Here is a 14356-nt window from a genome sequence, read left to right as displayed (position 1 = left end):
TGGCGATCATCTCCAAAAGAAATAGGGTTCTATTCTGACATTAACCCCACCTACATTTTAAATTTCGTGAAGATCGGGCCATAATTGCGACCTGTAGAGTGATTACAAATTAACATGGACAGACGGACAGACGGACAGACGGACAGACGGACGGACGGACATACATAGCTAGATCGACTCAGCTCGGCGAGCTAGGAAGATCCATATATACTTTCCTATGTGGGAAACCAATATTTCGAGGTGTTACATAATTTTTGGCCCAATCAAACTTATAATACCCCCAACACATAGTGTTGTAGGGTATAAAAAAACAATCAAAAAAAAAAAACAATCCAAAAAAATAATGATTGCACATTTAATCATCAATAGGTTTCCCAACATATTTCTAGCCTTAAGCTTCAAAGGACCAAAAGGCTTAATATAGGACCAAAGGCTTAATAGTAAAAGGCTTAATATAGTATAGTATAGTAGTAATATAGTGACATGCAAAATTTCGATTTGGTACTTAAGAACAAAGAATGCGGGAATATAATGCTAGCTTTTCAAAGCTTCAAACACCTCCTTAAAAAATCAAGATTCTACCTTCGTACTATATTCTATACTATTTAGTACTTTTGTGTAGCTTAAAAAATTCAACCTGATTACACAATTACTCACCCGGAAATCCTGTAACGTGAAATTTCTGGACATTTGCTTTAAGAGTCCTGCAGGTACAATATTATTTATTATTTGGTACTTTTTGTACAATTCTAGTACGAAGTTCAAAAAAGCGTACTACATACCTTCGCACTGATATTGACATTCATACTAAATTTTGCATTTCTAAATATTTCCAATTTTTTATGAGGTCTGTATCGGTTCCGCTTCGGTTACCTCCCCTATAAATACCATTGTCACATATCGTTCGCCAAAACCTTTTTTATTTGTTGTTGTGTGCACACCTCATATATAAATGTTTTCCAAATTCGCGATTTCTTTCCCCCTTCAATATTTTAGCGATTCTCCAAATCTCCATTGTTTTTTTTTTTCTCTTTCATTAGCTCCTTGAGTTTTCAGCAAAACTCAGACCCAAATTGAAATTGTTTGTGAAGTACACACTCCTATTTCTCCGTCTCCTGTCATCATTAACAGCCTGCTATTTTCATTGTCATCAGCCGACAAACTTTGGTATTCGATTTTCATTTCCTTTTACTCATTGCCTTCGTCATTGGCCTTTTGTTTTCACATCATTCCCTACAATGACACAACTACACATACAGAGACACACACACACAAAATAAACACTTAAGCTTTAATCAAGTTTTTATGATACACCCACATCTCCCCTGATCGCCCTCTCTCTCTCTCTCTTCCCCACATTTTACAATGTCGCCCCCTAATGCCAAATAGCATTTCCTCCATTAACCAAGTCGAGGGCATGAAAGTATGTAAGTTCGTCAACGCGTTCGGATACGCGAAATTGTTTTCCTCGCTGTTGCCTTTGTTTTTCCTCAAAAAGTTCAATTGGAAAAGTGAAAACAATAACACCAGCCAGTTGATGGCAACAATAGCTGGCTCATTCTCCATTCTCCAGGATATTGGCAAAGCATCTCTTGAAATCTTCTATTCCTGTCAAGGATGTCTTTTTTTGGCTGCGAATTTTCATTGCCTTAATTTGAAAATTGTATCGAAATTGCCAAGAATTTTACTCCTGTTTACTTTTCGCTCCTATTTTCTATTTCACCGACTTGGGGGTGTTGTTCTGCAATAGCTTTTTTTGGATTTTGTTGCTGTTTGAAAACAATACCCTGATTAGTTGCCAAACTTAAGTATTTATTTTTTTTTCTTTCGTTCATTTTCCTTTGGATGCATTCGTTAGTGAGGATGCTGCTCCGCTGCTGCTGCTCTGGCTTCCATTGAAATTTTGCCATTGTCATTGTTGTTTTTGCTACTTAAGATTGCGTCTTTTGTTTTGTTTTCCGTGGAAAAGTGTTTTGCGATTATTGTCACGCCTTTTATTCGATGCTCTTTTGTTCTTAGTTTTGAGTATTGGTAGATTGTTTTCAATATCTCTTGAGTGTAGAGGCGTCATCGTTTATTGTCTACTAAAAATGCCAAAACTTAAGTTTTGCCAATAAATGCGATGGGGAGAAAAAGTCCTTTGGAGGGAATTAGGTTTTTCTCTCTCTTCTTTTTAGAGATATATGTGTGAATTAATTGCAGGGATGGGATGTAAATTAGTTTAGAAACATTTTTTTTGTACAATAACTTAAAATTATTCTTGCTGATCGGTATTATATTAATTTTTCAACTAAATTGTTCGTTGAAATCAGAATCTACATCAAAGCCACTAATATCTTTGTCTCAGGATTCAAGGCAATGTTCAGCTCTTGATTTGTACGTATAAAAATATTTTATTTTTACACCCACAGCTTTATTTTATTTTATATTTTTTTTTTTCCAAAAATGTGCGGGTTTTGAGCCCTTGCCCATCAGAATGAAATTACATTTAAAGTCGCAATTTCTCTCTCTGGTGGCCAGTGCGCACTTGAAGGAAAAATCAGATTTGGTCTTAACTTAAGAAATCGTAACATTTCTGTGAAATTTATATTGAGTTCGAAGATCATCCAACTTGGTCCATTCCTGACTTCAATCCGCCTCCCCTACAAAAAAATCAAAATATTTAAAAACTAATAAAATTTAAACAAACGATAAATTACCAGTAGGGTTTTCGAGAGTGGTATGCTTTTTAACAAATTTAGTAGCATTTAGTACTTTTCATGCACTTAAGTACAAATTTCGAAAATTTCCTCCATATCACAATCCTACTCTCCGCCAGTAATGTTAATTTAAAATTTTAGGATTCCAGCTTCATTCGTTTCTCCAAATTCGAATGGTACTAAATTTAGTACCGTTTAGTACTTTTCGTATACATTAGTACACATCTCCAAAACTACCTCCTTACATCGACCCTACTCCTCAACCTTGAGTCCCATTCCAAATTTCTAGTCGTTCATATGATACGAAATGGTATCATCTATCATACACTCCATCAGTGACCCTCATTCCAAATTTAAGAGTTCTAGCTCTACTGCTTCCTCAAAATCAAAGGGTACCATATTTAATGTCGTATCATTCTAGAATAGAAGAATTTCTAAAAATCCAGCCTTTACTGACCCCTTTGGACTAAGAGTGACCCTCACCCAAAATTTCAAGAAAAATCCCTTATTCCCATCAGGTCTCTTGTTGAGTGAAACATTAAGATATACTTAGTTTAAAGAGAATTACTAACATGTTCCGCAAGCTATGAGGGTTACGAATAGAAAAAATGTTGGCCCTTTATGGGGAAGGTACCTGAAGCAGTGGTCGACTATATCCCAACATCCCAACAGACCTAGGCTTTGTAAATGTGTGAAGAATGGCAAGAATCGTGTGCTTATTTTTCATTTTATTATCGCTTTGGTTATTCAAAAGTTTGACCCCTTTGTGGGGGAGGTACCAGAAGAAATAGGCCGATATCTACCATCTTCACAACAGATCTTGTGTTAATATAAATATTGAAATGTGTGAAGTTTAGAATGAATCCGATGCATACTTAGCATTTTATGAGCGCTATGATTATTCAAAATTTTGACCCCTTTTGTGGGGCAGGTCCAAGAAGGAATGTACCGATATATCCCATCTTCACGCCAGATCTTGTGTTGATAGAAATATTGAGATGTGTGATGTTTAGAATGAATTCGATGCATTCAAAATTTTGACCGCTTTGTGGGGGAGGTACTAGAAGGAATGGACCTATCCCTATAATTTTCATACCGGTTCTCATTTTGATAGAAATACTGGGATATGTAAAGTTTAGAATGAATCCGATGCATAATTCGCATTTTATGGGCGCGTTGGTTATTAAAAATTTTGACATCTTTGTGGGGGAGGTACAAGAAGGATTAGGCCGATATATACCATTTTAACAACAGATCTTGTGTTGATAGAAATATTGGGATGTGCGAAATGTGAAGGCAATCGGACTTTTATTTTAAAGTTAAAGAAGACTTTTATTTTAAAGTTAAAGAAACAATTATTTAAAACTTCGACCTGTTGTGGAGGAGGTAAAAATATCAAAATGTGTAAAATTAAAAAAAAAAATCGGGGGAGGTACTTAATAGAGTTGACCGATATTGTCCATTTTCGCCTGACCTAGCATTTGTGCTAATTTTAGGATTTGCAAAATTGGAGTAAAATCGGATTATCCTTTCACTTTCTGTGCAGTAAATTATTTTCTTTGAAAATGTCGACATTTCGTGAGGGAGCTATTTGTAGGAGTGGACAGATATTACGCATTTCCGAACCCGGTCTAAGTTTTGACAATAATATTACGATGTACCAACTTTGGATCAAATCGGATATTCCCTCCGAGAGTTATCGTGCGAACCAGCCAGCCAGACAGACGGACGGACGGACATGGTTAGAAATATCCTGAAACCAATTTGGCCCAAAGAGACCTAGGGTCTACAATCGTTATTTCGATGAGGCATGCTATGGACATATGAAATGGTATACACCCTCTGGAGCCATATGGCTGAGACTGAGAATCGGATTTAATAGATAAAGCTCTTTCAAGGAATTTTTTTCAAATTCAGTTTTGTAAGAATTTCCATTTTAAAATATTTAACTTTTCATTGTTTTTTGTTTCCAAAATGTATTTTCTAATATCAAAATTCTTTTTTATTCAATCTCCTATCACTGGTTTGCCATTCCTGTATTGCATTGCTTTGGTCTCAATACCTTTTCACACTTTTGCGAATTTTCGTGCGACAAAAACTTGTCAAACTATTCAAACAAAACGTAACGGAAAAGTATTGAAAGAAACTTTATTTTTATCCCCCGAAAATCCATTAACAATAAAGTCAATAACAATGTGGAACATTTCAGATAACATTGGAGAATTCTTCGAGCAGTAAATTGAAAACTTTTTGAAATTATCCATGGCAACAGCAGCCAAGTAAAGATTTTTGGTGTTCATTTGAAATACTACCACAATGTCCAAGAGAGGGAGAGAGAGAGAGAGAGAGAGAGAAATTTAATAAAATGCAAGATTCTATTTTTTTTTTTGTATATTTTTATTAATTTTTTATTCTTTTTTATGCAACTTTTTTACAGGTAAAGACGAAAAATCCTTTGCCATGTACATCGATCGCCAGCGTTCATGGTTCCAGCATAATTCGGTGCATGAGCGACGTGTCGAGGGTGGCATCAGCACGGGCAGCACCATTGGTGTGCTTTTGAATTTGGAACGGCATACATTGAGTTTTTTGGTTAATGGCATGCCTCAGGGTTCCATTGCATTCCGTGATTTATATGGTGTATTTTATCCGGCTGTGAGTATTAATCGCGGTGTTACCTTAACATTGCACACGGCCTTGGATGCACCACAAATGGATTACTTTTGAATTAAGAAAGGCAAAGCAGGAGGTGGAGGATAACTGAAATGAAAAGGAAACCGAGGAAGAAGAAAATGTTCTCTGTAAATATTTGTTTAATTATAAGGTTTGTATATTGAGTGTGTTTTTTATCATTGATGAAAATCGTATATATATTTAAATGTTTATTATTATTATTATTATAATTATTATATAGTTGGTAGTAGTTACATATCTAAATTAAAAATAATAATATAATTGAAATTGTGTAGTGGTGTTAGGTACAATGTCTAAGAGATTTATGAAAACAAAAAAAAATTGAAAGGGAAAGGTAAAAAATATTTCATTAAATGATGAGAACAGAACTAGAACCGAAAATCAAAGTTTAGTATAAATTCTTAGTTTGTAGTAGCAAGGAAAAAAATTAAAAAAGAAAACCCTTATTCAATACAGAGCGAGTTGGACGTTCTAAACGTCAGTTCTATTTTTCTTTAAAATAAATTAAAGAAAAATTATAGAGGAAAAAAGAACGGAGGGATTATTTAGATGTAAACCAAAATAAACCAGAATGGGAAGGAAATTCATTTTTCAAAATTATATCCAAAAATTGTTCAAACTAAAAAAAAATATATATATATATATATATATATATATATATTTTTTTTTTTTTTAATTTTCACCTTTAAACATAGAAAAATTTTTTCTTTAAATTTTGAACCATGTAATTTTTAAAAACTGAATTTCCCCACATCATTGACATCCCATTAAAAATAGTCACTAATTATAATAAATAACATTTAAATGCTTAATAGAAAAAAAAAAACGCTTGAAAAAAATTAATAATTAAAATATTGTATAAATAAAACATTTTAAAATCTTTTCACTTAAGCCAAATAAAATCCAATAAAATATATTATAAATATATATAAAAATTATAAAAAAATAATTAACAACAACACAAAACACCAAAAATTATTGACAACATTTTTAAAACACACACAGAGCTGTAAAAAGAAATTATTAAAAAAATTGAAAAAAATTTAAAAAATCATATAAATAATTACAACGTATCACCAATGCATTTAAATCACCCTTCACGAGATTCAAATCAAAAGAAAAGGAGACAATTTTAGTAACCATATGCTAGAACTATCTTGTAACATAATTTTCAAAAAAGTGGGGTTATGGTTGATTTTTTAAAAAATGTGCAAGTTTTCAAAACAAAATAGGAATTTTTTTTTAAAGGAAGTAGACAATTAGCCTTTATTGTATTGAAAACTTCTAAAAAAGTTCGAGCAATAGAAGAATATAAACAGCTAATTTATTGAAAGAAAATCTATAATCGATCTTTTATGGAGTAAGTTTTAGGAAGCTGTTCTATAGGTAGAAGTTCTTTCAAAGCTTTTCTTTATGTAGATAATGTTTTAAGTCTCTTGTATGTGTAAGAGAGCTTTCAAAGCTCCTCTTTAAATATAGGATATTTAAAAGCTCTTCTATGCATCAAATCCTTTTAAAATCTCTTATAAATATAGACGATTTTTCAATGCTCTGATTTAGGTAGAAGACCTTTCAAGGCCCTTCCAAGTTATTCTATACATAAATGGAATAGTTTTTAAAGCTCTTCTATCGATGAAAGTCCAATCACGTATTTTCAATATAGAAAATAATTTTATAACCACTTCTGAAGATAAAAGACCTATCAACGTTCTTCTGATGATATAAGACTTTTCAAAGCTCTTTTATAGATAGAATGGTTATCAAAGTTCTTCTCTATATAAAATACCTCTAGCGATGAAATACCTTTGAAAGCTCTTTTATAGATAGGAGACCATTCTAAGGGTTTTTATAAATATAATTAATTCTTAAGATCTCATAAAGCTTTAACAGCAATTCTATAGATAGACGAGCTTTTAAATTACCTTTATAGTTGAGCCTTTAAAGATCTTCCATAGATAGATGAGCTTTTAAAGCTCTTCTATAGGTAGACGATATTCAAAAGCTCTTCTGTAGATAAACGAGCTCTTCTTAAGATAGATGAGCTTTTAAAGTTCTTTTATTGATAGACGATCTTTAAAAGTTTTTCTACAGACAGACGATATTTAAAAGTTCTTCTATTGATAGATGAGCTTTTAGGTAGACGATATTTAAAAGCTCTTCTATAAGTAAAAAAGCTCAGGAGCTCTTCTAAAGATAGATGAGCTTTTAGCTTTGAGTTCTTCTGTAGACAGATCTGCTTTTAAAGCTCTTCTGTAGACAGACGATTTTTAAAAGCACTTCTATAGATAGACGATATTCTATAAATAGAATACTTTTCAAGGCCTTTCTATACGTTTAAGGTCCTTCAGATTTCTTTCAGTTCAGTTTGTCCATAGAAGATTTCAAATGTCTTTCCTAAATGTAAGATATTTTACAAATCATCCATCGGCAGAATATTCTACAAAGATCTTTAAAAGCTCTTCTATAGGTAAACTACTTTTCGAAACACTTCTATAGGGAGAAGACCCTTTAAACCCATGTTAACCCTTTTAATGCCAAGTTTATTCCGTAGAAAAAAAATATATTTAAAAGTTCCCCTATAGAGAGAAGATCATTAGATTTTTTTATTGATAGAAGGCCTGTAACAGATCTTATAAAGGGCGAATTTAGGAGATCTTTTGTGCATTCCAGACTTTTTATGAATTTTGCAATCTTCTCTAGAGACCATCCTTTAACGCAAAGAAGACCTTTAGAGAGAAATTTATGCATAGATGATCTTTCAAAAACTCTTCTATCTATACCTCTTTCAAAGCTCTTTAAAATAAACTGGTTTCTCGTAAGCTCTCTTATCTACACAATATTTTTTTAAGATTTTCTCTCTATAACGTATTTATAAAGCTCTCCAACAGTTGGATTTTTAAAGATATTTTAACTAAAGAAGACTCTTTAAAATTGTCTCTCTATAAGCTATTTTCAAAGCTCTCCTACTTCTAGAAGATCTTTTAAAGCTCTTCTTTTAATAAAAATTTTACAGATGTTGTAAGTGTAAGAGACATTTCAAATCTTTTTAGAGACAGTTTCTACTGTTATTACAATTTCTATCCAAAGCTGATAGACTTCCTCCAATACTTTAAACTTCAGATTTCTCTAGATTTCCAAATTTTAAAAATTTTCCATAACCTTTATTTTTGAAGTAGAGTAAATCTATTATGAATATAGCTACTGTATCAGTCGGGACTTTTTCGTAATAAAAACTGTAAATATAAATATAGGAAAATAATTTTTATTTTTCATAATTCGACTGCTGCCATTGAAATTCAAAGAAAAATCCACACTTTTAATAAATCTCGATGTATATCTTATAAATATTTTTGAATTACAAAAGTCTTTTTGAATTATTGGAAAAAAATCTTGCATCTGCTTGAAAAAAAATTTAAATATTATTTCAACAAAATTTATTTCTACAAATTCATTTGAACTTTATTCAAAAAAGCTCTCTTAATAAACAATTTAGGCTACCTTTTAAAATTACAATTTTTTATATTTATTTATAATATCCAAAGCAAAACAAACAACCATGTTAATAAAAAAATTAAAAAAATTCAAAACATTTTTATACTAAAATTAATAAAAAAAACAATATAATATCCCCTTAAATTAAATATAAGTGTTAATAATATTTTGTAAATAAACAAGCAAACAAACTAAGGAAGACAAGTAAAACAAACAAACCAACCAATAAAAATAATTTAATTTATATTACGTTAAAAAATATAAAAAATAACGAGCAAATTAAAAAATTGTTTAAGCCATATTTTATATATTAAAAAACCATATAATTTATGAAATTTATATATAGAGATTTAATTTTATTTTTTATATATATACATATTCTATATTCAAAAAAGAGAAAAACAGAAATAGCATAGTATATCTAACAAATTATATGAAAAAAATTAACATTTAAATTAATTACATTTAAGTGCAAATTATTTAATGAATTGATTAATTTTTCGTAAATATTTATAGGATTATATAGCAATTAAATCAGAATAAAAAAACACAAAACGATAAAACACACATTTAAAGCAAACATACAGACATATACATATGCTAGTAATATGGCAATAACATAACGTGACAAATGTTTGTGCGTAAACCTCTAGTATTCAATCAAAAAACAAAATGAATATAAAACAAAGAATTAAATGTGGAAATGAAAATGACAATTGAATTCAATTAAATGAAAATAAAATAAATGAATAAAAAACACAAAATGTGAAAACAAACAAAACAATGAAAACACACAACAAACATATTATTCCAAAAATCAAATAAAGAATACTTAAAAAAAAAATGAAAATATAATTTTTTTATTATTATTGTTGTGGAAATTAATATCACGTAAGTATTTTCTGGGATTTGGGGGGTTTAAATTAAATAAAAAAGTTACAAACACAGATGTCATGTGTTTGTTTGCGCCTTAAAGTATGCTCTGAAATTTCTCCAAGCACATTGAAGCAAAAAGGGTAACACTGGCAACGACATGATTATAGCGCCATCTATTGAATCACATGATCGAAATCAAGGCAGCAAAATTTTGAAAATGCAAAAAATGAAGAGTTTTTAACAGTGGAACCCCCTTTGAATGACCAAACGACTTCTTTTACAGTGGAACCCTCCTTTGAATGAATAACGGATTTTTGTTAAAGTAGAACCCCATTTGAATGAATATCCGACTTTTTTTACAGTAGAACCCCCCTTTGATAGAATGAACGATTTTTTACAGTGAATGAATTACCTTAGAGAACCTTAGAGAATGAATAACCGATTTTTTATAAATAAACGACCAGTTTTTTCTGAATAATTGCTAATTTATTTAAAATGAATAACTTTAAATATATCTAGCGTTTCAATGATCGAAATTAGGGCAGCAAAATTCTGAAAATGCAAAAAATTGATATTTTTTTACAGTGGACCCTCCTTTGAATGACCAAACGACTTCTTTCACGGTGGAACCCCCTTTGAATAAATTACCGAATTTTTACAAATAAACTTCCAGTTTTTTCTGAATAATTACTAATTTATTTAGAATGAATAACTTTAAATAAATCAAGCGTTTTAATGATCGAAATTAGAGCAGCAAAATTTTGAAAATGCAAAACATTCATAGTTTTTACAGTGGAACCCCCTTTGAATGACTAACCGACAGTAGAACCTCATTTGAATTAAAACCCGAGTTTTTGTTACAGTGGAACCCCCTTTCCTCGAATAAACGATTTTTTACAGTGGAACCCCCTTAGAATGCATAACCGATTTTTTTACAAACGACCAGTTTTTTTCTGAATAATTACTAATTTATGAATGAAAAATGAATAACTTTAAATAAATCTAGCGTTTCAAAAATTCAATGAAACGAAATATTAAAGTGGATTTACATTAGAAATGTTTCCATGGATGCTTTGAAATAAGCGATCATCTTCTTTACAATGTCTAATGGTTGTATTTTGTGGCGTTTTAAGCTTTTAAGGGCCCAAACATTTTATAATTAGGCATTTCTAGCAGTGGTCAATTCTTGTGATATTAAAATGTGGAATGGAAACTTTAAGCATGGAAACAATTTTTTCACGTAAAATGTATTCTAGAAAAATATCCATCTCCATCTCCAGTTATTCTTAGGCAAAAACTTTCTCGAACATACAAAATTCTTTTCTTAATTTCCAAAATTAATTTGAAAAACAACATTTCTTCATTTGCCCTATAGTAAATATTAATGAAGGATATTTTTGTCTTGGACGTTATTCTCCTGATGATGGGAAGAGTGAGATGAGGGAAGAGTGATTATACGATTTCACTCAAAATATTTTTAACAATCAAAATTTCAAAAATTGTAAAAAATTGCCCCTCTAAAAAACTGTGAATTTCTAACAATCAAAAAATGTTTCGCTCATTTCAATCATGTGTTTCAATAGATGGCGCTATATACATGTCGTTGCCAGTGTTACCCTTCCGTCTTAAATTGTTAGCCCCTATAAAAGTGGAGCCTACTTTCAGGCGCAAGAGAAAACAACTGAAAATAATTAAAACTTTTTTAAATTTGGAGTGAAGATATTCTTTCAACAACCAAAAGTCTAATAAACGTGGATTTTGAAATAATATTTTTTCAAGGACGAAGACACCAATGAATGTGGATTTTTAAGAAGATTTTTTCACCCTACCTACCCATAAAAGTAGGTTTTTTACCATTATACCATTAAGGTCCTTTTATAGAAGATTTTTCAAGGATCAATAGAACAATACAATACAAGACCATCACCCCAATAAAAGGAGGGTTTTAAAGATATATACATTTTTTTTTTTTGAAGACTAACAGACTAGATGTGGATTTTTTAAAGAATTTTTTTGAAGAACTAACTGACTGACCTTTAATTTTCGATTTTTTTAAAGAATTTTTTCAAGGACTAACAGACCAATAAATTTTTTTAAAGAATTTTTTCAGGAACCAACAGACAAATAAACATGGATTTCTTAAAGAATTCTTTTTCAAGGACCAATAAACGTGGATTTTTTAAAGAATATTTTTTTAAGGACAAATAAACATGGATTTTTTAAAGAATATTTTTTCAATGACCAATAAACATGGATTTTTTAAAGAATACTTTTTCAAGGACCAACATACAAATAAACGTGGATTTTTAAAGAATATTTTTTAAGGACCAATAAACGTGGATTTTTTAAAGAATATTTTTTCAAGGACCAATAAACGTGGATTCTTAAAGAATATTTTTTTAAGGACCAATAAACGTGGATCTTTTAAAGAATATTTTTTAAGGACCAATAAACGTGGATTTTTTAAAGAATATTTTTTCAAGGACCAATAAACCAATTTTTTTAAGATTTTTTGTCAAGGACTAAATTTTGGGTTAAATGTGGGTTTTTTTTAAAGATTTTTTTGTCAAGGACTAACAAACCATTAAATGTGGATTTTTCAAAGAATTTGTTTTCATGGACTAAAGTGGAATTTCTAATATTTTTTTCAAGGAGTAATGTAAAATTTTTAAGGACTAACAAACCATTAAATGTGGATTTTTTTAAATTTTTTTCAGGAACTAACAAACCATTACATGTAGATTTTTTAAAGATTTTTTTTTCGAGGACTACAGTGGACTTTTTAATTTTTTTTTTTTCAGGGAGTAATGTGGACTTTTTAAAGAAATTTTTTCAAGGAAGAACTTTAACAGACCATTTAACTTTGGTTTTTTAAAGTTTTTTTTTTTTAAACATGGATTTCTTAAAGAATACTTTTTCAAGGACCAACAAACGTGGATTTTTTAAATAATATTTTTTCAAGGACAAACAAACATGGATTTTTTAAAGAATATTTTTTCAATGACCAATAAACATGGATTTTTTTAAAGAATACTTTTTCAAGGACCAACATACAAATAAACGAGGATTTTTTAAAAAATATTTTTTCAAGGACCAATAAACGTGGATTTTTTAAAGAATATTTTTTCAAGGACCAATAAACGTGGATTTTTTAAAAAATATTTTTTCAAGGAGCAATAAACGTGGATTTTTTAAAGATTTTTTTTTTAAGGACTAACGTGGGTTTTTTTAAAGATTTTTTTTTCAAGGACTAACGTGGATTTTTTAAAGAATTTTTTTTTTCAAGGACTAACGTGGATTTTTTAAAGAAATTTTTTTCAAGGACTAACGTGGATTTTTTAAAGAAATTTTTTTCAAGGACAACGTGGATTTAAAAAAAAAAATTCAAGGACAACGTGGATTTAAAAAAAAAATTCAAGGACAACGTGGATTTAAAAAAAAAAAATTCAAGGACTAACGTGGATTTTTTAAAGTATTTTTTAAGGACTAAAGTGGTTTTTTAAATAATTTTTTAAGGACTAAAGTTGATTTTTTAAAGATTTTTTTTAAGGACTAAAGTGAATTTTTTTTGACTATTTTTTTTCAAGGACTAACAAACCATTAAATGTAGATTTCAGATTCCGATTGGATTTCGAAATTTAATTTGAATTGTTTTTACTACTACTTCAGATTAAAATCGATTTGGTGAAATATGAAAATCCGATTATTAAATATATAATTAGAAAAGTGAAGAAGAAAAAGAAGCTAAATACGGAATTAGTACTGATTTCGATCGGAGTCCGTTTCTGCGTCATGCCTATTAATTACTTTATAAAAATACTTCTCCTCAGTTAATAACTCTAATTCTACAGTTCTGCCCCCAATGCGATACCACTAATAATGTAATTGAACTTCAAACCGATTACCACGACTTTAATGGATATTAATGAAAAAAAATCGGTCATTGCCATATTGTCACCGACATAAATACTCCAAACTAACCCGGAGTGGTAATTCATTAATCCTTCAAGCGGTTCACTCAAAACACCCCACAGTACCCCTTCCACGAACCCAAATCTTTTGGCAAAATATAAAAGTAGTGGCTGGACAACAACAGACCAGGAAATAAAACGAGTATCCACATTAGGCACGTGTTGCTTAAGTGATTAACTCTTAATGATAATCATTACAGGGGACATACGAATGCGAATGCATTACGCGGGTAATGGGTTTTGCATGGCAAAGGAGACCAGCTGTAGCATATGGCCGCAGGGCAATGCAAACACCAACGGAAAATACAAAAGAAAAGTGAAATAATGTTTATACTCTAATGTCCATTAAATGTGGAAGGAAAAGTGAAAAAGAAATGTTCAGGAGTGTGGGGTGGGGGGATAAATTAATGATAAATACACTTAAACTTGACATACACGCACATTTTAAGCCAACCAACCAACCATAATCCCCTTGGCTAACGAAAGAACCCAATATGAGAGCAGAGAGTGCAAACATGAGGAATGTACGAAATTGTTGTGTCCATAAGACGCCCTCTAGAAGCCATAAAACAGAACTTGAATGCATGAAAAACTGAATGGCATGCATGGCTACCGGATCTGGAT

The 14356-nt window shown here is 30.5% G+C and overlaps 1 protein-coding gene across 3 annotated transcripts in view; it reads left to right on the top strand.

Annotated features, from left to right (window-relative positions):
* The window catches only part of LOC101888161 (E3 ubiquitin-protein ligase TRIM9), a gene marked incomplete at its 5' end in the record, with an annotated part of 39865 nt that extends 34086 nt beyond the window's left edge, over nucleotides 1-5779 (top strand). For all 3 annotated transcript variants that reach the window (XM_059125636.1, XM_059125635.1, XM_059125634.1), the window contains 1 exon segment: nucleotides 5137-5779. In XM_059125636.1, the coding sequence (XP_058981619.1) occupies nucleotides 5137-5426 (290 nt within the window).
* Between the last annotated feature and the right edge of the window lie 8577 nt (nucleotides 5780-14356).

This window comes from Musca domestica, unplaced genomic scaffold, assembly GCF_030504385.1.
Source record: "Musca domestica strain aabys unplaced genomic scaffold, Musca_domestica.polishedcontigs.V.1.1 34, whole genome shotgun sequence".
NCBI classification, from domain to species: Eukaryota; Metazoa; Arthropoda; class Insecta; order Diptera; family Muscidae; genus Musca; species Musca domestica.
The sequence above is the reverse complement of the archived record's forward strand: the minus strand, read 5'-3'. Positions and strand labels throughout refer to the sequence as shown.